The sequence below is a fragment of the Callithrix jacchus genome, chromosome 1 (assembly GCF_049354715.1).
Source record: "Callithrix jacchus isolate 240 chromosome 1, calJac240_pri, whole genome shotgun sequence".
Lineage (NCBI taxonomy): Eukaryota > Metazoa > Chordata > Mammalia > Primates > Cebidae > Callithrix > Callithrix jacchus.
In genome coordinates, this window is record NC_133502.1 from 195,671,925 (window position 1) to 195,697,348 (window position 25,424).

At 42.8% G+C, this 25,424-nt stretch overlaps 1 protein-coding gene across 1 annotated transcript in view; it reads left to right on the forward strand.

Moving 5' to 3' along the window:
* PIWIL3 (piwi like RNA-mediated gene silencing 3) overlaps nt 1-25,424 on the forward strand; it is a 60,193-nt gene that overhangs the window by 11,976 nt on the left and 22,793 nt on the right. The window contains exons 9-13 of the mRNA XM_035267762.3: nt 4,553-4,679; nt 4,849-4,966; nt 5,364-5,475; nt 18,171-18,355; nt 21,407-21,479. Of these exons, the coding sequence (XP_035123653.3) occupies nt 4,553-4,679; nt 4,849-4,966; nt 5,364-5,475; nt 18,171-18,355; nt 21,407-21,479 (615 nt within the window). The remainder of the gene's footprint in view (nt 1-4,552; nt 4,680-4,848; nt 4,967-5,363; nt 5,476-18,170; nt 18,356-21,406; nt 21,480-25,424) is intronic.

Consider the following 25,424-nt stretch of genomic DNA (forward strand, 5'->3'; position numbering starts at 1 on the left):
TTTTTTTGGAGGTGGAGTCTCGCTCTGTAGCCCAGGCTGGAGTGCACTGGTGTGATCTTGGCTCACTGCAACCTCCACTTTCTGGGTCCTGATTCAAGCAATTCTCCTGCCTCAGCCTCCCGTGTAGCTGGCATTACAGGCACGTACCACCATGTCCAGCTAACTTTTATATTTTTAGTAGAGATGGGGGTTTCACCATGTTGGCCAGGCTGGTCTTGAACTCCTGACCTCGTGATCTGCCCACCTCAGTTTCCCAAAGTGCTGGGATTACAGGCATGTGCCAGGCCTATCAGTCTTTTTTCTTCTTTCTTTCTTTCTTTTTCTTTCTCTTTCTTTCTTTTCTTTCTTTCTTTCTTTCTTTTCTTTCTTTCTTTCGTTGGAGTCTTGCTCCATCACCCAGGCTGGAGGGCAGTGGCATGATCTTGGCTCACTGCAACTTCCATCTCCCGGGTTCAAGCAAATCTCTTGTCTCAGCCTCCTAAGTAGCTGGAACTACAGGTACCCACCACCATGCGCAGCTAATTTTCACATTTTTAGTGGAGACGGGTTTTACCATATTGGTCAGGGTGGTCTTGAACTCCTGACCTCAGGTGATCCACCTGCCTTGTCCTCCCAAAGTGCTGGGTTTACAGGCATGAGCCACTGCACCCAGCCTGCAATTGTAGTTTTTAAAATGTGGTTGGATTGTTCGGTGGAAAATATGGTAAGAATTCAGATAAGATAATGTTACTTATCTAGAAATCTCAGCCCCATAGAACTCAGTCCAAAAGATAAAAATGATCAACATGGAAAATAATGTCAATTACATGCTAATCTCCCAAGGCATGGATTCCTCAACCTGAGCGTTCACAAAGGAAGACTAAATAAGATGTGCCAGTTGATGCAGTCGATCTTTCTAGCTTTGGCAGGTGAAAGAAACACTACTAAACCCATTTCAGACATTTGTAGCAACTGGAAACAACTTACAGATGAATGGTAGAAAACAGCTTGTATTTTTATATTAAAACCTCAAACATAGATAGTCTTGGTTCACAGTTCTAAGTAGCTAAGACAGGTCTCAATCAATTTAGAAAGCTTATTTTGCCAAGGTTTAAGATGCACTCAGGAATAGCTTCAGGAGGTCCTGATGACGTGCTCAAGGTGGTTGGGGTATGGCTTGGCTTTACACAGGAGTCATGAGACATCTGTCAACATATGTAAGATGTACATTGGTTTGGTCCGGAAAGGCAGGACAGCCCTTAGTGGGGCCGTGTGTCAGGGCGGAAAGGAAAGCTTCCAGATCATAGGTAAATAAGAGACAAAGGCTGCATTCTTCTGAGTCTCTGGTCAGCCTTTCACCGCGTACACAATTTACTGTGAGAGAGGGGTAGAGGAATAGTCATTTATGGCTTAGTCTAGCTCAGTGAGTCTGCATTTTTACATAAACAGGGCAGAAGAAGCAATCAGATACGCATCTGTCTCAGAAGGGTGACTGGGAGTTCTGTCTTTATGTCCCCCACCTGTGAAGATCAGCTATCAATTTACATTGCCAGGGTAAAATTCAACAATTCTTAGGGCCCACAAGGAATTTCCTTGTGGGCCAATTGTGAAGGAGATACGTGGCTTTTTTCTTTTTTAATCTTAGCTGTCTTACGTAGGAATAAAATGGGAGGCAGGTTTGCCTAATGCAATTCCCAGCTTGAGTTTCCCTTTGGGGTCCCAAGATTTATTTTCTTTTCGCAGAACCATTGAGGGAACACAGCACTCTGATCTCCCTAAGGAGACGCCATGTACGTGTATATACACATACAGTCACACACTCACATGCTCTTGCTTTGTTGCCAGGCTGGATTGCAGTGGCTCGATCTTGGCTCACTGCAACCTCCGTCTCCCAGGTTCAAGAGATTCCCGGTCTCAGTCTCCTGAGTAGCTGGGACTACAGGCACGCACCATTGTGCCTGGCTAATTGTTTGTATCTTAGTAGAGATGGGGTTTCACCATGGCCAGGATGATCTCGGTCTTCTGACCTCATGATCCACCCACCTCAGCCTCCCAAAGTGCTGGGATTACAGGCATGAGCCACTGTGCCCCGCCGGGAGATGCTTCAATTATGAAGTTGTCCTCATTCATGTACCACACTTAGAGCTTGTTCATTCAAACCCAAAAGCATTTAGGGAACACCTATACTGTATCCTAGGTATACAGCCATCTGATCTCAAAGACCATACATCCTCATGGTAGGCAGAGGTGGCAAACAGAAGATGATTCTGATAGTCCCAGGGGACAGGCAGATGATTAAAATTGGGAGTGTCATGGAGGGTATCTGGTGGCTACTGACTTGGGGTGGTTGTGGAAAGCCTCTTTGAGAAGCTGATTTGTAAATGTCAGAAGCGAGCGTCTGTAGATCAGGGAGAAGAGGATAATGGGCAGAGGCATGAAGTGTAGACTGAAATACAGGTTGCAAGAGTCAGCTCACTGTATGTTGGGATCACAGAACAGTGAGGTTAGTAATTTGAGAGAATTTGGCGTTGGAAGGAAAACTGCTTTCCTGGCATGTATTGGTGAGTAGGAGTCTTGGATGTAGACGAAGATAAGAAAATGAGCTGGGCGCGGTGGCTCACGCCTGTAATCCTAGCACTTTGGGAGGCAGAGGTGGGTGGATCACCTGAGGTCAGGAGTTCAAGACCAGCCAGGCCATAATGGTGAAACCCCATCTTAAAAAAAAAAAAAAAGAAAAGAAAAAAGAAAATGATTTCAGCAAATTTAGTTGAATAAAATAGATGGGCTGAAATATCTGACAAAATTAGGGGTAGTCTTGGCCCTAGTGGGAATTTAATAAGTGACAGCTTACATCTGGTGTCGTCATGAGGTCAGGTTTAAAAAAAATGACAGAATTCATAGATGAGTCATTAGAAGAGAAGTTCAATCCTGGCTTTCAAGAGGTTTAATGATAGAAACAACAGACATTAACTTTTTTTTTGAGACAGAATCTTGCTCTGTTGCCAGGTGCCAGGCTGGAGTGCAGTGACACAATCTCAGCTCACTGCAACCTCCACCTCCTGGGTTCAAGTAATTCTCCTGCCTCAGCCTCCTGGGTAGCTGGGACTACAGGTGCATGCCACCACGCCCCGCTAATTTTTTTGCATTATTTAGTAGAGACGGGTTTTCACCATGTTGGCCTGGATGGTCTTGATCTCTTGACCTCATGATCTGCCCACCTCAGCCTCCCAAAGTGCTGGGATTACAGGAGTGAGCCACCACGCCTAGCCTGGACATAACTTTTTGAGACAGGCTCTCGCTCTGTTGCTAGGCTGGAGTGCAGTGGTGTGAACACGGCTCACTGCACCTTCTACCTCCTTGACTCAAGCCATCCTCCTTGCAAGCCGCTGTGTTCAGCCAGAAATAACATTTTACGTATAGAAGCTGATGTGGGCTGGGCACGGTGGCTCATGCCTGTAATCCCAGCACTTTGGGAGGCCGAGGCAGGTGGATCACGAGGTGAAGAGATCGAGACCATCCTGGTCAACATGGTGAAACCCTGTCTGTACTAAAAATACAAAAAATTAGGGGGGCATGGTGGCGCGTGCCTGTAATCCCAGCTACTCAGGAGGCTGAAGCAGGAGAATTGCCTGTTCCCAGGAGGCGGAGGTTGCGGTGAGCCGAGATCTCGCCATTGCACTCCAGCCTGGGTAACAAAAGCGAAACTCTGTCTCAAAAAAAAAAAAAAAAAAAAAAATTGCAGTATCAGTGGCTGGGCACAGTGGCTCACAGCCTGTAATCCCAGCACTTTGGGAGGCTGAGGCAGGCGGATCACAAGGTCAAGAGATCGAGACCATCCTGGTCAACGTGGTGAAATTCCATCTGTACTAAAAAAAGAAAAAAAAAAAAATAGCTGGGCATGGTGGCATGTGCCTGTAGTCCCAGCTGCTCGGGAGACTGAGGCAGGAGGATCGCTTGAACCGGGGAGGCAGAGGCTGTGGTGAGCCAAGTTCACACCCTTGCACTCCAGCCTGGGCAACAAGAGTAAAACTCCATCTCAAAAAAAAAAAAAAGAAAAAAAGAATTGCAGCATCAGTATAGAAACTTCTTTGTCTGCAAATGTCTTTTCCTACTAGAAACAGGGACGAAGGGCTTAGGGAGAGACTATGCAGGAAGAGCATCATGAACAGATCTGTAATTACCCATCTCATGTGGCTGGGTGGCAGGGTGTGGGGGTGGTCCTCTTGACAGTTTTCAGTATCTTTGGGAATTTTAAAGGCAACACTGCAGTGAGAACTATAGACACTGTCTCACCCCTGCTCATATACAGTGTTAGAGTAGCTTGACCACTCCAGTGTCCTGTTTCGTGGGAGTCCTGTCTTTGCCAAGTATGTTCACAAGAGAAAAGGATCCCTGGCCTATCAAAGGTGAGAGAATTTTGAGAGTGTTCATAGTACACTATTCAACTTGCGGAAACATCGCCAGCACGCCTCTGGCCCTTCATTCGTAGTCCCACCTGTGCACTTTTGAACCTCTGTATGTGGCGTTTCTAATGTTTCGTTGATGGTCATGCTGGTCTCTTGTTGTTGGGCAGCAACATAAAGAAATCATCACTGTGATGAGGCAGCCACTTCTGGTCAGCCAGGGCAGATGGAAAAAGGGCCAAACAGGTCCACAGCGTCAGCCTATCCTGCTGATTCCTCAGCTGTGCTACATGACAGGTATTGGCAACTGACAGCCCCTCTTTAACGTCAGTTATAATTATGACTTTGTGCAGGCTTTTTGGGGAACTCGAAGTGTCTCTTTGGTGGTAGTTCTCCAGCTATCATAATTCAGTCCTCACTCAAATTCATGCTTGTTCAGCTGTGTCTTTTGCATTTTTTTTAAAAGGTCTAACAGATGAAATACGTAAGGATTATACCAGTATGAAAGACTTGGCTACAGAAACAAAATTGAGTCCAGAAAAGAGGCATAATTCATTAAAAGGACTCAGGAAAAGCATAGAAGAGTAAGTGCTGCTTTTCTGGCTGAGTGTTCGTGGGTGCACGTGCATAGCGTCGCGATGAAGCGGGTGCTTGTGTACATCCTGGCATCTCAGATTCTTCTATTGGCAAGTGACAATTGGGAAGAATTTTGTTGTTGTCAGGGGACAATCCTAGTTCTTCTGTCATTGCAAGGTTAGGAGGTTGGATGGGGAAGAATGAAATCGAAAGGCTCTAAGGACCTTTATGCCTATGAGAGCAAAAACAAGATTTCAGAGTTTCAGGGAAGGTACTGCTGCATCTCAACGCTGCGGACAAGCGACCACCAAAGCTGGAATGGAAGGAAATTGCCTTGCACCGGTGGCTAACTGCTTCTGCATGTCTTACTTGGTTTAATCATTTTGGCAATCTTTTAATTTTCAGGGAAAAAGCGCAAGCATTACTTCAACCCTGGAATTTCAAATTTGATAGCAACCTTTTGTCCCTCCATGGAAGAGTTTTGAGGAATGCAAACATCTTTCAAGGCAGAAGAATGGTAAGACAGTTTCAAAATCATGTCATGGTCGGGTCAAATGAAGAGTAATGCGGAAAGGAACTGAGTCTCATTAATGATTGACTGCTGTTCTTTTTGGACAGCTCATTCTTTCTGTATTGAGAGAATAAACACTAAGAATGCATGTGAGGTACTTGGTACATACTAAGCTCTGTATTATGTCTATCTAGTTAATATTCTGGATGTTTGCTCATGGCATTTGTGAGATCCATTTTTCAATATATCCTTAAGAGTCAAGTACCTAGAATCAAAGTAATTCACTAACCTATGTTAAAAAACACTTTATTTAAATTTTGTTTTCTTTAGTTTTTGTGGGTACATAGTGGGTATATATATCTATGGTTACATGTGGTATTTTGATACATGCATAATCACATCAGGGTAAGTGGGGTATCTGTCCCGTCAAGCATTTGCCCTTCGTGTTACAAACAATCCAATGATATTCTTTTAACTTTTTTAAAATGCACAATTAAAATATTTTTTACTCACCCTCTTGTGCTAGCAGAGACTATTCTCACTCATTTCTTCTATTTTTTGTACCTATTAATTATCCCCACATTCCCCTCCAACCTCCCACTACCCTTCCGAGACTCTAACCATCCTACTCTATCTCCATGAGTTCAATTTTTGTTTAAAGTTTTTAGATCCCACAAATAAGTGAGAACATGCAAAGTTCATTTTCCTGTGCCTGGCTAATTTCATTTAACACAATGACCTCTGGTTCAAGCCTTGTTGCAAATGACAGAGTCTCATTGGTTTTTATAACTGAATAGTACTCCACTGGGTGTATGTATCACATTTTCTTTATCTGTTGGATGTTAAGGTTGCTTCCAAATCTTGGTTATTGTAAACAGTGATAAATAAGCACAGAAGTACAGGTGTCTCCAATATCCTAATTTCCTTTATTTTGGATCTGTGCCTAGGATTGCTGGATCCTATGTTAGCTCTTTTTTTTTTTTTTTTTTTTTTTTTTTTTTTTTTTGAGACAGAGTTTTGCTGTTATTGCCCAGGCTGGAGTGCAATGGCATGATCTTGGCTCACTGTAACCTCCGCCACCCTGGTTCAAGTGATTCTCCTGTCTCAGCCTCCCGAGTAGCTGGGATTACAGGTGCATGCCACCATGCCTGGCTAATTTTTGTATTTTTTAGTAGAGATGAGGTTTCATCATATTGGTCAGGCTGGTCTCAAACTCCTGACCTCAGGTGATCTGCCTGCCTCCGCCTCCCAAAGTGGTGGGATTACAGGTGTGAGCCACCGTGCCCAGCCCATATTAGCTCTATTTTTAGTGTTTTGAGGAGTCTCCAAACTGTTCTTCATAGTGGTTATAGTAATTGACATTCCCAGCAACAGTGTATGAGGGCTCCCTTTTCTCCACATCCTTACCAACATTTGTTATTGCCTGTCTTGGATAAAAGCCATTTTAACTGGGGTGAAATGATAGCTCATTGTAGTTTTGATTTGCATTTCTCTGATCGTTGATATGAACACTTTTTCACATGCCTGTTTGCTATTTGTATGTCTTCAGATATGTCTATTCAAATATTTTGTCTATTTTTTTTTTTTTTTTTGAGACAGTCGCTTTGTCACCAGGCGCCAGGCTGGAGTGCAGTGGCACGATCTCAGCTCACCGCAACCTTCGCCTCCTGGGTTCAAGCAATTCTCCTGCCTCCGCCTCCTGAGTAGCTGGGACTACAGGCACACACCACCAGGCCTAGCTAATTTTTTGTACTTTTTAGTACAGACAGGATTTCACCATGTCGGCCAGGATGGTCTTGATCTCTTGACCTTGTGATCTGCCCGCTTTGGCCTCCCAACGTGCTGGGATTACAGGTGTGAGCCACCGCGCCTGATCTGTCTATTCTTAACTGGATTATTTTTCCCCTATAAAGTTGTTTGCTTTCCTTGGATTGGTTATTAATCCCATCAGACAGTTTGCAAATATTTTCTCCCATTCTGTGAGTTGTCTCTTTACTTTGTTTCCTTTGCTACATTTCCTTTGGTTTTTTTAACTTGATGTGATCCCATGTATCCATTTTTTGCTTCTGTTGCCTGTGCTTTCGCGGTATTGCTCAAGAAATCTTTGCTCATTCCAATGTCCTGGAGAGTTCCCCCAATGTTTTCTTGTAGTAGTTTCATAGTTCGAGGTCTTGGATTTATGTCTTCAAGCCATTTTAATTTTTTAAAATATATGGTGAGAGATGGAGATCTAACTTCATTCTTGTGCATATGGATATCCAGTTTCCCCAGCACCATTTATTGAAGAGTATGTTCTTGGCTCCTTTGTCAAAAATGGATTCACAATAGATGTATAGATTTAATTTCAAGTTCTCTATAGCTGGTCCACTGATCTATATGTCTGTTTTCATGCCAGTACTATGTCATTTTAGTTACTATAGCTATGTAATATAATTTGAAGTCAGGTAATGGGGTTTTTCCAGTTTTGCTCTTTTTGCTTAGGATAGCTTTGGCAGTCCTGGGTCTTTTGGTTTTAAAATAAGTTTTAGGATAGTTTTTTTTTTTTTTCTGTTTCTATAAAGAATGCCATTGGTATTTTGATAGGGATTGCTTTGAATAGTATGGACTTTTTTTTTTTTTTTTTGAGATGGAGTTTTTTTGCTCTTGTTACCCAGGCTGAAGTTTAGTGGGGTGATTCTGGCTCACTGCAACCTCTACCTCCCTGGTTTAAGCAATCCTTGTGCCTCAGTCTCCCCAGTAGCTGGGACTACAGGTCCATGCTACTATACCTGGGATTTTGCTATGTTGGCCAGTTTGGTCTTGAACTTCTGACCTCAAGTGATCTGCCTGTCCCAGCCTCTCAAAGTGCTGGGATTACAGGTGTGAGACACCATATCTGGCATTACATTTCTAATTCTTTTTTCGTTTGTTTGTTTTTGAGACGGAGTTTCACTCTTGTTACCCAGGCTGGAGTGCAATGGCGCAATCTCGGCTCACCTCAACCTCCGCCTCCTGGGTTCAGGCAATTCTCCTGCCTCAGCCTCCTGAGTAGCTGGGATTACAGGGACGCGCCACTATGCCCAGCTAATTTTTTTGTATTTTAGTAGAGACGGAGTTTTGCCGTGTTGCCCAGGCTGGTCTTGTCCTGAGCTCAGGCAACCTACCTGCTTTGGCCCTGCAAAGCGTTAGGCTTGCAGGTGAGCCACCGCGCCCGGCCACATTTCTTATTCTTTAAGATGCATCATTAGGTCGTTTGAAGTTTTGCTCTTTTGATGCAGGCACTTGTAGCTATAAAATTCCCTCTTAGTACTGCTTTCACTGTATCCCAGAGGTTTTGATATGTCATGTTTTCATTATCATTGTTTCAAGAAAAGACTCAAAAAAAATTCCCTTAATTTAACCCACTGGTCATTCAGGAGCATGTTTAGTTTCCATGTGTTTGTATAGTTTCCAAAATTCCTCGTTTTTGATTTCTAGTTTTATTTCATTGTGATCAGAGAAGATTCTTTTTTTTTTTTTTTTTTTTTTTTTTTGAGACGGAGTTTCACTCTTGTTACCCAGGCTGGAGTGCAATGGTGCGATCTTGGCTCACCACAACCTCCGCCTCCTGGGTTCAGGCAATTCTCCTGCCTCAGCCTCCTGAGTAGCTGGGATCACAGGCACGCGCCACCATGCCCAGCTAATTTTTTGTATTTTTAGTAGAGACGGGGTTTCACCATGTTGACCAGGATGGTCTCAATCTCTTGACCTCGTGATCCACCCGCCTTGGCCTCCCAAAGTGCTGGGATTACAGGCGCAAGCCACCGCGCCCGGCCCAGAGAAGATTCTTTATGTTGTTCGTCTCTTGAATGTTTTAAGACTTTTTAAAAATCTATCCTTGAATGACCCATGTCCTGATGAAAAGAATGTTCATTGTGCAGCTGTTGGCTGAAACGTTCTGCAAACGTGATGTTCCCTAGGTGTATAGTGTAGGTTAAGGCCAGCATTTCCGTTTTTGTCTGAAAGATCTGTCCAGTGCTGAAAGTGAGGTGTTAATGTCTCCAGCTATTATCGTTTTGGGGCCTATCTCTCTTTAGCTCTAATAATACTTGTTTTATATATCTGGGTACTCCAGTGTTGGGTGCATGTATATTTACCATTGTCACATCCTCTAGCTGAATTGACCCTTGTATTGTTACATAGTGACCTTTGTCTCATAGTTTTTGTCTTGAAATCTGTTTTGTCTAAGTATAGCGATTCCTGTTCTATTTGTGTGTTTTTTTTTTTTCATGCCTTTATTTTCAGTCTACATATGTCTTTATAGGTGAAAAAAAAATTTTTTTTGGATGGAGTCTTGCTCTGTTGTCCAGGCTGGAGTGCAGTGGCTCATTCTCAGCTCACTGAAACCTCAGACTCTCTGGTTCAAGTGATTCTCCTGCCTCAGCCTCCCAAATAGGTGGGATTACAGGTATGCGCCACCATGCCCAGCTAATTTTTGTATTTTTAGTAGAGACAGGGTTTCACCATGTTGGCCAGGATGGTCTCGAGCTCCTGACTTCATGATCTGCCTGCCTCAGTGTCCCAAAGTGCTGGGATTGCAGGAGTGAGCCACCAAGCCTGGCCAGGTAAAGAGTTTTTTTTTTTGTTTGTTTGTTTGTTTTTTTTATAAGCAGCAGATGATTGGGTCTTTTTTTAAAAATTTATTCAGTCACTCTGTCTTTCAATTAGAGAGTTTAGTTCACTTGCATTCAATATTATTGAGACATAAGGACTTATTCCTTCCATTTTATTATGTATTTTCTGGTCGTCTTCCTCTTTTCTTTCCTGCCTGCCTTTTAGTGAAGGTGATTTTCTCTAGTATGATATAACTTCTGTTTGTTTTGTGTGTCCATTGTATATTTTCGAAGTTACCATAGGCTTGCAAATACCTTTTTTATAACCCATTATTTTAAGGCAGCAGTGACACTGCCTGTATAAGCAAACAAGCAAAAAGAAAATGAATAAACTCTATTTTAAATTTGTCCTTTGCTTTTTAAAACATTTTTCTTTTCCAAGCATTTTATTTCAGTAGGTTTTTGTGGAACAGGTAGTCTTTTGTTAACTGGATAACTTCTTTAGTGGTGATATTTGTTATTATCGTACACCCTTCACCTGAGCTATGTACACTGTACCCAACGTTTAGTGTTTTATCACTCACCCCCTTCCACCCTGCCCCCCAGTCTCCAAAGTCCATTGCATCATTCTTACACCTTTACATCCTCATAGCTTAGCTTCCACCGAGGAGTGAGAAGATACAATGTTTGGTTTTCCATTCCTGAGTTACTTCATTTAGAATAATGGTCTCCAGCTCCATCCAGGTTGCTGCAAACCCTTTTCATGGCTGAGTAGTATTCCATGGTATGAATCTACACCACATTTTCTTTATCTACTCATTGACTGGACATTTGGGATAGTTCTGTAACTGTGCTGCTATAAACTTGTATGTGCAAGTATCTTTCTCATATACTTATTTTCCTCTGGGTAGATAATTAGTAGTGGGATGGCTAGATCAGATGGTAGATCTTTGAGTCCTTTAAGAAATCTCTCCACTCCCACCAGCAGTATAAAAGTGTTCTTCTTTTGCTACATCCATGCTAATGTCTATTTTTTGATCACGGCCGTTGTTGCAGGAGTAAGGTGATATTGTACCATGGTTTTAATTTGCATTTCCCTGGTCATGATTAATGTTGAACATTTTTTCATGTTTGTTGGCCATTTGTACCTCTTTTGAGAATTGTCTATTCATGTCCTCTCCCTACTTTTTTTTTTTTTGAGATGGAGTTTCGCTCTTGTTACCCAGGCTGGAGTGCAATGGCGCGATCTCGGCTCACCACAACCTCCACCTCCTGGGTTCAGGCAATTCTCCTGCCTCAGCCTCCTGAGTAGCTGGGATTACAGGCACACGCCACCATGTCCAGCTAATTTTTCTGTATTTTTAGTAGAGGTGGGGTTTCATCATGTTGACCAGGATGGTCTCGAACTCTCGACCTCGTGATCCACCCGCCTCAGCCTCCCAAAGTGCTGAGATTACAGGTGTGAGCCACTGCACCTGGCCCTCTCCCTACCTTTTGATGGGATTATTTGTTTTCTTTCTTGCTGTTTCAGTTTTTTTTGTAGATTCTGGGTATCAGTCCTTTGTCATATGCATAGTTGGCGAATATTTTCTCCCACTCTGTGGGTCGTCTGTTTTACTCTGCTGATTATTTCTTTTGCTGTTTAGAAGTTTTTTAGTTTAAGGCCCATCGATTTATCTTTGTGTTGCATTTGCTTTGCGGTTCTTGTTCATGAAGTCTTTGCCTAAGCCAATGTCTAGAGGGTTTTTCTGATGTCATCTTCTAGAATTCTTACGGTTTCAGGTCTTAGATTTAAGTCTTTGATCCATCTTGAGTTGATGTTTGTATAAGATGAGAGATGAGATCCGGTTTCTTTCTGCTACATGTGGCTTGTCAATTATTCCAGCACCATTTGTTGAATTACGGTGTCTTTCCCACTTTTTGTTTGCTTTGTCAAAGCTCAGTTAGCGCCAAGTATTTGGCTTTATTTCTGGATTCTCTGTCCCGTTGGTCTGTGTGCCTGTTTTTATACCAGTACCACGTTTGGGTGACTATACCCTTGTACAGTTTGAAGTCAGGTAATGCGATGCCTCCAGATTTGTTTTTGCTTAGTCTTGCTTTGGCTATGCGGGCTCTTTTTTGGTTCCATATGAATTACAGGATTTTTTTCTAGTTCTATGAAGAATGATGATGTTGTTTTGATGAGAATTGCATTGAATTTGTAGATTGCTTTTGGCAGTATGATCATTTTCACAATATTGATTCTACCCGTCCGTGAGCATGGGATGTGTTTTCATTTGTTTGTGTCATCTGTAATTTCTTCCAGCAATTTGCTGTAGTTTTCCTTATAGAGGTCTTTCACCTCCTTAGTTAGGTGTGTTCCATTTTTGTGTGTGTGTGCAGCTATTGTAAACGGGGTTGAGTTCTTGATTTGATTCTCAGGTTGGTTGCTGTTGTATAGCGGTGCCACTGATTTGTGTACATTAATTTTGTAGCCTGAAATTTCACTAAATTAACTTCTCAGATCTAGGAGCTTTGTTGGATGAGTCTTTAATGTTTTCTAGGTATACGATCATATCTGCAAACAGTGACAGTTTGACTTCCTCTGTACTGATCCGGACGTCCTTTATTTCTTTCTCTTGTCTGATCGCTCTGGCTAGGACTTCCAGTACTATGTTTAGCAGAAGTGGTGAAAGAGGGCATCAGTGTCTTGTTCCAGTTCTCAGGGGGAATGCTTTCAACTTTTTCCTGTTCAGTAGTATAATTTTAGCTGCGGGTTTGTCATATGCAGGTTTTATTACCTTAAGGTATATCCCTTCTATGCCAGTTTTGCTGAGGTTTTTAAGTATAAAGGGATGCGGAATTTTGTCAAATGCTTTTTCTGCATCTATTGAGATGATGTGATTTTTGTTTTTTATCCTGCTTATGTGGTATACTACATTTATTGATCTGCATATTTTAAATTATCCCTGGTATGAAGCCCACTTAATCATGGTGGATTATCTTTTTTATATGATTTTGATTCAGTTAGCTAGTATTTTGTTGAGAATTTTTACATCTATGTTCATCAGGGATATTGATCTGTAGTTTGCTTTTTTCTGTTCTTTCCTGGTTTTGGTATTAGGGTGATACTGCCTTCGCAGAATGACTTAGGGAGGATTCCTTTTTTCTCTGTCTTTTGGAATAGTTTCAGTAGGATTGGTATCAATTCTTCTTTGAGTGTCTGATAAAATTCAGCTGTGAATCCAGCTGGTCCTGGACTGTTTCTGGTGGCATTGTTATATTGCCATGTCAATTTCACTGCTTGTTACTGGCCTGTTCAGAATTTCTATTTCTTCTTGGTTTCATCTAGGGGGGTTGCATGTTTCCGGTTCCAGGAATTTATCCATCTCCTCTAGGTTTTCTAGTTTGTGTAAAGGTGTTTATAGTAGCCTCGAATGATTTCTGTGGTATCAGTTTTAATATCTCCAGTTTCATTTCCAGTTGAGCTTTTTCAGATCTTCTCTCTTTTCTCAATCCTGCTAATGGTCTCTCAATTTTATTTATCTTTCAAAAGAATCGGCTTTTTGTTTCATTTATCTATTGGGGTGTTTTTTTTTGTTTGTTTGTTTTCAATTTCATTTAGTGCTACTCTTCTGATACTTCCCGTTTCTTTTCCTCTGCTGGGTTTGGTTTCTTCTTGTTTCTCGTTCCTTGAGGGTGTAACCTTAGATTGTCTATTTGTGCTCTTTCAGACTTTTTGATGTAGGCATTTAATGCTATGAGCTTTTCTCTTAGTGTTGCTTTTGCTGTATTCCAGAGGTTTTGATGGGTTGTGTCACTGTTGTTATTCAGTTCAAATAACTTAATTTCCATCCTGATTTCATTGTTGACCCAGTGATCATTTAGGAGCAGGTTATCTGATTTCCACATATTTGCATGGTTTTGGGTGTTCCTTTTGGAACTGATTTCCAGTCGTTCTCTACTATGGTCTGAGAAAGTACTTGATATAATCTTGATTTTCTTAAATTTGAGACTTGTTTGTGTGTTTGTGTTTGTTTTTTAACTTGTTTCTATTTATATCTTATTGTATAGTCTGTGTCTTAACATTTTTGTTGCTACTTTTGATTGGTTGACCTTTTAGTATTTCTACTTAAGAGTAGTTTAAGGCCAGGCATGGTGGCTCAAGCCTGCAATCCCAGCACTTTAGGAGGCCGAGGCAGGTGGATCAGGAGGTCAAGAGATCGAGACCATCCTGGTCAAGATGGTGAAACCCCGTCTCTACTAAAAAAAAAAAAAAAAAAAAAAAAATACAAACAATTAGCTGGGCATGGTGGCGCGTGCCTGTAATCCCAGCTACTCAGGAGGCTGAGGCAGGAGAATTGCCTGAACCCAAGAGGCGGAGGTTGCGGTGAGCCGAGATCGCGCCATTGCACTCCAGCCTGGGTAACAAGAGCGAAACTCCGTCTCAAAAAAAAAAAAAGAGTAGTTTATATACCACAGTTAGTGTTATAATGTTGTTTTTCTGTGCACTATTTTTCTGTGCACTATTACCAGTGAGTTTTGTACCTTCACATGAATTCTTATTGCTCCTTAATGTCTTTTTCTTTTTTTCTGATTGAAGTACCCCTTTCAGCATTTCTTGTAGGGCAGAACTAGTGTTGAGGAAATCCCTCAGATTTTGTTTGTCTGGAAAAGTCTTTCTCCTTCATGTTTGAAGGATATTTTTACTTGGTATATTATTCTAGGTCTATGTATACATACATTGGGTATGTTACTTTTTTTTTTTCCTTCAGCACTTTAAATATGTCATGCTATTCTCTCCTGGGCTGTATGGTTTCCACAGAAAAGTCTGCTGCCAGATGTATTGGAGCTCCATTCTATGTAGTTCTTCTCTTGACGCTGTTAGGATCCTTTCTTTATCTTTGACCTTTGGGAATGTGACTATCGATTGCCTTGAAGTAGTTGTCTTTGGGTTAAATCTGCTGTAACCGCTTTATACTTAGACATTGATATCTTTCTCTAGGTTTGGGAAGTTCTCTTCTCTTTTTACCATGTGAACTTTCTACCATTATTTCTTTGTGTACCTCGTCTATAAGGACAGTGACACTCAGACTTCTTTGCCCTTTTGAGGCTATTTTCTAGATTTTGTAGACATGCTTCTTTGTTTTCTTTTGTCTCCTCTGACTCCGTATTTTCAAATAGCCTGTCTTGGAGCTCAGTAACTTTTTCTTCTGCTTGATTTAATTTTGCCCTTAAGAGACTCTGATGTATTTTTCAATATGTCAGTTTTATGTTTCAACTCCACAACTTCTACCCAAATCTTTCTAATTATTTCAATCTCTTTGTAGAATTTATCTGCTAGAATTCTGAATTCTTTCTGTTATCTTGAATTTCTTTGAGCTTCCTCAAAAAAGCTGTTTTGAATGGTCTGAAAGGTCACATATCTGTTTCTCCAGGATTGGCTCCTGGTGCCTTATTTAGTTCATTTGCTGAGGTTCATGTTTTCCTGGATGGTCTTGATGCTTGGGGAAGTTCATCAGTGTTTGGGCGTTGAAAGTGAGGTTTTTCACTGTTGTCTTTGCCATCCGGTCTTGTTTGTATTCATCTTCCTTGGGAAGGCTGTCCAGGTATTCAAAAGGACTTGGGTATTGTGATCTAAGTCATATCGGCATCAGGGGACATCCCAAGCACAGTGATGCTATGGTTCTCACAGATTCATAGTGATAACACCTTGGTGGTCTTGATATGATCCAGAAGACTCTGGATTACCAGGCAGAGACTCTTCTTCACTTACTTTCTGTCTCTCTCTGTTGAGCCTCCTGACCTCAAGTGATCCACCTGCTTCGGCCTCCCAAAGTCCTGGGATTCCAGGCATGGGCCACCGCACCTGGCCCCCTTCTCTTTCTACACATAGAGGACCCTCCACCACCACCACAGGCCCATAGGGAGTGTTGCTAGGCTACTGCCAGTGTTCTGTTAAGGTCCATGGGCTCTTCAGTCAGCTTGCAGTGAATGCTGCCAGGCCTAGGAATCACCCTTCAGGGCAGCGTGCTCCACTTTGGCCCAAGGAAGGTCCAGAAATGCCATCATGAGCCAAGACCTGGGATTGGGGATCCCAAAAGCCTGCTTGGTGCTCTACCCCACTGTGGCTGAGCTGGTACCTAAGGTGCAAGACGAAGTCTCCTTTACTTTTCCCTCTACTTTTCTCAAGCAGAAGTCTCTCCCCGGAGCCACAACAGCTGGAAATATGCTGGTTCTCGCCTGAAGCCAGCACGCCTGAGTCTACCCAAGGTCCTCAACATACTACCTGGTATTATTGCTGGTTCTTCAGGGTCCAAGGGCTCTTTAGTCATTAGCTGATGAATCCTGCCTGGACTGGGTCCTTCCCTTCAAAGCAGCAGGTTTCCCTTCTGGCCCAGAGTATGTCTACAAACATCAACCAAGAGCTAGGGCCCAGAATGGGGGCCTCGCAATCCTGACTGTTGTCCTATCCTACTGTAGCTGAGCTGGTATCCAAGGTTACAAGACAAAATCTTTACTCTCCCCTCTTTTCTCCTTCAGCAGAAAGAAGGGGTCTCTATTGGAGCTTTGAGCTGTGCTGCCTTGGGTTGGGGGAGGGGTGATGCAAGCACTCTCTCGCTACCCTGGCTGGTGTCTCCATAGATCCTGTCCCCTACCCCTCCACCCTCAGTCTACCCGCTCTGAACTAGATCAGCATTAGGACTTGCCTAGGAATTGCAGTCTTTGTGGCCTAGACTGTTTCTCAGGTTCACTTAGGACCACAGAGCACTCCAGCCCATAATGGTGAGGCTTCCCAGAACTCGAACTCTGACCACTGGGATGGGCAATTCCCTTCTGGCTAGGGCCAGAATCAAATATTCCCCCTATCAGCAGGTATCCGCTGAGTACGGCCCTGTTGCGCTTTGTGCTGTGACAGGACAGTGTTGATTTTAATGCAAAGCCTCACAGTAGCAACTGTGCTTTCCCTCTCCCAAGTGCACAGGTTCTCCCCACCATGCAGCGGTGGGAGAAGGGTGACGTCAGCAACTGAAGACTGTTTTTCCTACCTTTAGTGCCTCTTTCAGCAATATGAAGTAAAAACCAGATACTGCGTGTTTACCTGATGTTTGGTTCCTATGAAGTTGCTCCCTGTGTATACAGATAGTTGTCAAACTTAGTCTTCCTATTGTAGGGATGGTTACTGGAACTCTATTTGGCCATCTTGCTCTATCCTTGGTTAATTTTTTTGAGATGGAGTCTTGCTTTGTTGTCAAGCTGGAGTGCAGTGGTGCGATCTCGGCTCACTGCAACCTCTGCCTCCCAGTTTCAAGCCATTCTCCTGCCTCAGCCTTTCAAGTAGCTGAGATTATAGGCCCGCACCACCACACCCAGCTAAGTTTTGTATTTTTAGTAGAGATAGGGTTTCACCATTCTTGGCCAGGATGGTCTCAATCTCCTGACCTTGTGGTCCACCCGCCTCAGCCTCCCAAAGTGCTGGGATTACAGGCATGAGCCCCATGCCCAGCCTGGTAAATAAATTTTAAGGGTCATTCCTTCCTGGAATAAAGTTCCCACCAAAAGACTAAATTTTTAGGAAGCATGTGCTGTTATAGAACCGTATGAAGAGCCAGTCTGACTCCAACAGCATTGAACAGCTCCAAAAGAAACTTCAAACCAAAAGTTTGTTTGCACAAAGACTAATTCATGAATTGTGCAGCACTCAGAATCGGAAGTGGTTCAGAGAGCTCTGCTACAGCAGTGTGAGCGGTGAACTTTATAGGCTGATGCGAAACAGGACACAATGCATCTGATCTATCAGAGTGGAAGGACCCTAGTTGGTAGTTGGTAGTTTCTGATTGGTAAAGTCTTTAGCTTTGTTTTACTGTTGACGTTGGGGTTTGCTTTGCCTACATAGCTACATAGGAACCTAAAGCTCTGGAGCCATCCCGCCCTCACTGCCCCCTGCAATGGCCTCTCAATTAAAAATTTTAACACCTAGGAATTTCAGTCCTATTAACCTATGTCTTAATGAGAAAAAAAAAAACACCTAAATTGGCCATTCAAGTTGATAATTGTAACATTTCAAAAGGAGATAGCACAGATTTACAGTGTACAGGATCTCAGGTTGATCTTTAAAGTTTTATACCATGTCTTATCATTCTTTTCCAGGTTCGAGCCAATGCAAATGGAGAGTGGGCAAGAGAAGTAAGAGAAGTCCCCTTACTTAGTCCAGTGCCACTACATAGTTGGCTCCTGCTCTATAACAATGAATGTTTTAGAGAAGCCATGATCTTAAAGGATTATCTATATCATGTCACAGCCCCCATGGGCATAACGATGAGACCAGCACATATGTAAGTGGAGCAGAAACTACTTCCAATTTGAAAACTGGTTAACAGTCTTAAAGTATAATAATGAAAATTTAAATTGTAGGAATTGGTCACTGTATCAAAACCTTAAAAGTCTGTAAAATCTAATCTTTTTCTTTTTTTTTTTTAATTTTTTATTGGATTTTAGGTTTTGGGGTACATGAGCAGAGCATGCAAGACAGTTGCGTAGGAACACACATGGCAGTGTGCTTTTCTTTCCTTCTCCCCTTCACCCACATTTGTCTCAAAAGAAAAAATTTGTTGACTAAAGATTAGATTTTCTTTTGGGTATATACCCAAAAGAAAATCTAATCTTTAGTCAACAAATTTTTTCTTTTGAGACGGAGTTCGGTCTTGTTACCCAGGCTGGAGTGCAATGGTGTGATCTCGGGTCCCCACAACCTCCGCCTCCTGGGTTCAGGCAATTCTCCTGCCTCAGCCTCCTGAGTAGCTGGGATTACAGGCATGCGCCACCATGCCCAGCTAATTTTTTGTATTTTCAGTAGAGACAGGGTTTCACCATGTTGACCAGGATGGTCTCGATCTCTTGACCTCGTGATCCACCCGCCTCGGCCTCCCAAAGTGCTGGGATTACAGGCGTGAGCCACCGCACCCGGCCAACAAATATTAAAACAGACTTTGTGATATATGGTTTGTGGCTATTAAGATACATGTTGAAGAACGTATGAGAATTAAGAACTTGATGTGAATGGATGGGAGAATACTAAGAATTCTCAGTCAAGTTCCTAAAAATGGAACTTAAAAAGTGTTCTAGAGCAGTTTTAGGTTTACAGCAAAATTAAGAAGTTAGAGAGACTTCTCATATATATCCTGCCACCAATAATGCACAGCCTCCCCCGTCAACATCCCCTACCAATGTGGTACATTTGTTGCAACTGATGAGCCTACATTGAAATATCATCATCCAAAATCCATAGTTCACAGTAGGGTTCACTCTTGAAGTTGTTTGTTCTACTGGTTTGGCTAAATGTATATGACAGGTATCCACCATTGGTTTGTGCAGAGTATTTTTCGCTGCCCTAAGAGTCTTCTGTGCTTCACTTAATTATCCCTTCCTACCACTACCTCCTGCTGCACCACAGCCTCTGAGGACCGCTATTTTTTTTAATCAACTGTCTCCATGGTTTTGCCTTTTTAGAACGTCATCTAGGCTAGGCGCAATGGCTCATACCTGTAATCCCAGCACTTTGGGAGGCCGAGGTGGGTGGATCACCTGAGGTCACCTGGCCACCATGGCAAAACCCCATGTTCGAGACCAGCCTGGCCAACATGGCAAAACCCCATCTCTACTAAAAAATACAAAAAAATTAGCCAGGCATGGTGGCAGTCGCCTGTAATCCCAGCTACTCAGGAGGCTGAGGCAAGAGAATCGCTTGAACCTGGGAGTTGGAGGTTGCAGTGAGCTGAGATGGTGCCACTGCACTCCAGCCTGGCAACAGAGCGGGACTTGTCTCACAAAAAAAAAAAGGGGGGGGGGTGTGTTGGCTGATTGATGCCTGTAATCCCAACACTTTGGGAGGCCAAGGTGGGTGGATCACGAGGTCAGGAGATCGAGACCAGCCTGGTTAACACAGTGAAACCCTGTCTCTACTAAAAATACAAAAAATTAGCCAGGTGTGGTGGCACATGCCTGTAATCCTAGCTACCCAGGAGGCTGAGGCAGGAGAATCGTTTGAACCCAGGAGGCGGAGGTCGCAGTGAGCTGAGATCGCACCACTGCACTCCAGCCTGGGCGACAGAGTCTCTGTCTCAAAAACTAATAAATAAAAATAAAAAATAAAATAAAAAGTAGAATATGATCTAGTTAGAATCATACAGTATGTAGTCTTCTCAGCCTTGGCATCTCTCACTTAGTACTTGGATGATAAAATCATCTGTACAACGAACCGTCAGGGCACAAGTTTACCTGTATAACAAATCTGCATGTGTACACCTGAACTTAAGTGTTTTTTTGTTTTTTTTTTTAAAGGTTAGGTTCTGGTTAACTAGCTTCTCCTGAGGGCAGGCCCTGTTAGGAACACAGGGCTCTGACATATCTTAAAATCGTTTTTTTCCCTCCTCCTGCTGGAAACACTAAACAATTTTCCTCTGGTATTTACTGTGAGAACCTCATCAAGCTCCTAGAGGTAAAACTCTCAAAATTGTGGGGACCCTCCTATGACTGGGAATACCTGGAGTTTTGAGCCCTCACAGTTGTCCATGCCGAGGCTGCAGTCACTCATCAGTTACAGTTCAAGTCACCTGACCCGGGAACTGTTTCCCTGGGAAGTTTCCAGAGTCTTTGCTCCGGCTGGCGAGGACTCCTTGTTTTTGCCCATTTGTCTCACCAATACTGGAGGCAGTGATTTGCCCTGTGTGTCCTCACATCTTGAAAATCCTCAGAGAGCTGTTCATTTGTTTCAATCTGTTTAGCTTTTGACTTGCTGTTAGCACAGTATAGTGACTTCAAAGCTCCTTACAAGTAGAATCGGAAACTGAAAGTCTGCTGTCCTTTTTTCTTTTTTTTAAAATTATTATTATTATTATTATTTTATTGCATTTTAGGTTTTGGGGTACATGTGCAGAACATGCAAGATAGTTGCATAGGTACACACTTGGCAGTGTGATTTGCTGCCTTCCTCCCCTTCACCTATATCTGGCATTTCTCCCCAGGCTATCCCTCCCCAACTCCCCACCCCCACTGTCCCTCCCCTAGTCCCCCAATAGACCCCAGTGTGTGGTGCTCCCGTCCCTTTGTCCATGTGTTCTCATTGTTCATCACCCGCCTATGAGTGAGAACATGCGGTATTTCATTTTCTGTTCTTGTGTCAGTTTGCTGAGAGTGATGTTCTCCAGATTCATCCATGTCCCTACAAAGGACACGAACTCATCCCTTTTTTCTTTTAAACATACTTGCTACTGAAATGCATATCTTGGCATTTTATCAAGTCTTATTTTGTATTTAGTTTGCTGTGTTAAATGTTTATCATGTTTCACTGGTCAGTACCTTTTCAATATGGATGCTATATTTTCTAGGATTGAAGTAGCTGGACATGCTGACTCCTATACAAACATATTACGGAAATATACTAGATCAGCACTGCAGATGGTAAGTGTCTAGTTGATACATGCACAGTCTTTAGTTATTGTTCTCATTTTAATAAGTATTTTAGAATTCAAAATGTTGTCGTTGGTTTCCTGAACTTGCCAACGAAAGCAGATTAACCTGCATAATACAGTGGAATACACACTTGCATGCCTTAGCTATTCCTGAATATCACAATCGTATGCTAATTTTCTCACGCTTGAAGTTGTGTAATTACTTTTAAAATCTGCTAACTTGAAAAAACACACCATATAGCCTGCGTGCAGTGGCTCACGCCTGTAATCTCAGGACTTTGGGAAGCCAAGGCGGGTGGATCATGAGGTCAGGAGTTTGAGACCAGGCTGGCCAAGATGGGGAAACCCCATCTCTACTAAAAATAGAAAAATTAGCCAGGCGTGGTGGCAGGCACCGGTAATCTACCTCCTCAGGACGCTGAGGCAGGAGAATCGCTTGAACCCAGGAGGCAGAGCTTGCAGTGAACCAAAATTGCTCCACTGCACTGTAGACTGGGCGACAGAGCAAGATTCCATCTCAAAAAAAAAAAAAAAAACCACCACATAAATGTAAAGTGGTAATGGATATTAATAATCGCCACATTCATTACATTTATCCCCAGGTATAACCTGCCAAGTCTGTGATCACATTCTTCTAGCCTGTGTTACTCTCCTTGCCTGGTATTTTTCTTTCTTTTTTTTTGGTGGGGGTGGGGGATGGAGTCTTGCTCCACAGCTCTGGCTGGAGTGCAGTGGTGTGATCTCAGCTCATTGTAACCTACCTCCCCGTTCAAACAATTCTCCTGCCTCAGCCTTCCGAGTAGCTGGGATTACAGGCACCTGCCACCATGCTCAGCTAATTTTTGTATTTTTAGTAGAGACGGGGTTTCACCATGTTGGCCAGGCTGGTCTCAAACTCCTGACTTCGAGTGATTAGCCTGCCTCAGCCTCCCACAGTGCTAGATTACAGGCGTGAGCCACCGCGCCGGGTACTTGTCTGTTATTTTTCTAGGAGCCTATTCTTTCGTTTCTTCTATCCAGCATCTTAGACCAACTTGTCATTATGTTGTATCTGAATTACTAAAGCAAATTTGTTCTTTCTTGGGTTCTTTACCCTAGTTCATTTTCTTTCTTCCCCCAGGATCATCTTGAGGGCTAGAGGTGTCTGTTTCTTGACCATGAAGCCAGAAGATGTTTTCCTATTGTGTTTTACATAAAGCCTAGGCTTTATGTAACACCTTATCTGAGCCATACACATTCTGAAATCTAATGTCTTTGTTTTGAAGTCCTGTTGGACTTTTTATTTCTCGCTTCTTGTTACTTGAGTACTGTATTATTCTTTTTCCTAGCCCCCTCTAGGGTAAGAGAAGGCCCCACTGGGAACCAGCAAAGCATCATCCCATTCTAGGATTAGAATCAGAGTAAAGGGACTTTGGCAGCTGTTTGAATTCCAGCTTACTTTTTTTTCTTTTTTCTTTTTTTTTTTTTTTATTGAGACGGAGTTTCGCTCTTGTTACCCAGGCTGGAGTGCAATGGCGCGATCTCGGCTCACTACAACCTCCGCCTCCTGGGTTCAGGCAATTCTTCCGCCTCAGCCTCCTAAGTAGCTGGGATTACAGGCACGCGCCACCATGCCCAGCTAATTTTTTGTATTTTTAGTAGAGACGGGGTTTCACCATTTTGACCAGGATGGTCTTGATCTCTTGACCTCGTGATCCACCCGCCTCGGCCTCCCACAGTGCTGGGATTACAGGCTTGAGCCACCGTGCCCGACCCCAGCTTATTTTCATAACAGGAATTTTCTTGCTCGCTTGGCATCTGCCTGAAAAGCTCAAGGTTACCTTTTTCAATGTGGGGCTTTCTTCAAAGGTCTTTTACTGCTTGAAGAGGAACTTGTCCCACTTTTATTCATTTAATCATCCTATATTGGCTTTTTGGAACAATTTCTTTCTCAAGATATTCCCTTAAATATTTTAAGACATTATGTCAGATGGCATGGGGGAAGCATAGCCACAATCTTGTGTGGCCCAAATAGTTGGAAATGATCCATGAAATAGGGACTAACAACCACTTATAAAATTTTAAAAGTGCAGATGGAAATCTCCATAGACCAGCAATAGAATGGGATTCTGTATGTAAGTCGGAATCAAGATTCATGTGACTCGGATTTCAAAGACTGGCATCAGGCAGGAGCAGAACAAGGCTGTGTAATATAGTAGGCTGATGTAATAAAAAGATAGCAGGCCACATATTTAGGTTGTACTTAAAATGTGACCTTCACAAATATGACTGGTGTAATAACACTACCAGACATTCACAAGTACTTGATGTTTGGGGATGTGTTTTCTTTATGGCAGGCACAGACGGCTTGCAGATCAGTATTTTATTTTATTTATTATTTTTTTTTTTTGAGGAGGAGTTTAGCTCTTGTTACCCAGGCTGGAGTGCAATGGCGCGATCTCGGCTCACCGCAACCTCCGCCTCCTGGGTTCAGGCAATTCTCCTGCCTCAGCCTCCCGAGTAGCTGGGATTACAGGCATGCGCCACCATGCCCAGCTAATTTTTTGTGTTTTTAGTAGCGACGGGGTTTCATCTTGTTGACCAGGATGGTCTCAATCTCTTGACCTCGTGATCCACCTGCCTCGGCCTCCCAAAGTGCTGGATTATAGGCATGCGCCACTGTGCCCAGCTGCAGATCAGTATTTTAAATGAGTCAAGATGAGGAAACACGTGTATATGAATAACAAAGAATTAAAATCCTGCCAGGTGCAGTGGCTCACACCTGTATAATTCCAGCACTTTAGGAGGCTGAAGCAGGTGGATCATTTGAGGTCAGGAGTTCGAAACAAGCCTGGCCAACATGGCGAAACCCTGTCTTTACTCAAAAACACAAAAGCAGCCGGGTATGGTAGTGCATGCCTGTAGTCCCTGCTACTTGGGAGGCTGAGGCAGGAGAATCGCTTGAACCTGGGAGGCGGAGGTTGCAGTGAGTCAAGACTGTGCCACTGAACTCCAGCCTGGGCGACAAGAGCAAAGCTCCATCCCACACACAAAAAAGAATTAAAATCCTATAAATGTGAGTTGGAATCTGTAAGGCAGAAATAGAGGAAATGAAAGTGTTCCCAGACCAAACTGAGGGTGGGGCTGCTGTTTCCTGCTGCACAATAATGAGATGCAGATGAACTGGAGTGGAAGGGAGTTTTTATTTATGTAACTAGTTCTAAGGAGGAGGCCTGGAAATTGTCCCCAGACCAACTCAAAATTACAAAATTTTTCAGGGCTTAGAAAACCTTCTAAGCTACATGTCTATGCTTAAGTGTGCATTTGTCTAAAGACATAAGTGATTAACTTTTCATCTACAACTGAGATCTGAGTTCTGAAGACCTTCCTCTGGAGTCTTAGTAAATGTACTTAATCTAAATGGGCCCAGGTGCTGGGGTGATTACCCTTATCTTGTCTCCTGATAAATTATGGAGGTTTGGGGAGTTCCTGCAGACCTCCAATAAACCTGTTTGTGGAGAGACCTGGGGAGTTTTTTCAGACTCCCAGTAAAACTTGTCTAATCCTAAATGGGTCCTGTTAAGAATTCATTCATTATTTTGTCATGCTTTGAGGCCCAGGAAAGGCCTAGGCAAAACTCATGGTGAGCTTTTGCTACATTCCAGCCTTTGTCTAAGGGCACTGGCTTTTTTAGCTTTTAATATTTAACTTAACCACTCAGTACTGAAGAGTTGTGATGGAGGCCTGCGTTAGTGAAAACTGGCCTGCCACAAAAGTATATTCAGGTTACAGCTTTCTTTACAGGAAGTGAAACAGATCTAGTATTAAGGCTACGAGAATAAAAAATAGTCTCTTTGCATTTAATATTAATCACTCATTTCTGAACATCAGACATTTGCAATAAAAATGCCAGTTGGGGACACCGTCCTCATAATTTTAAACAGAAAATCTTACA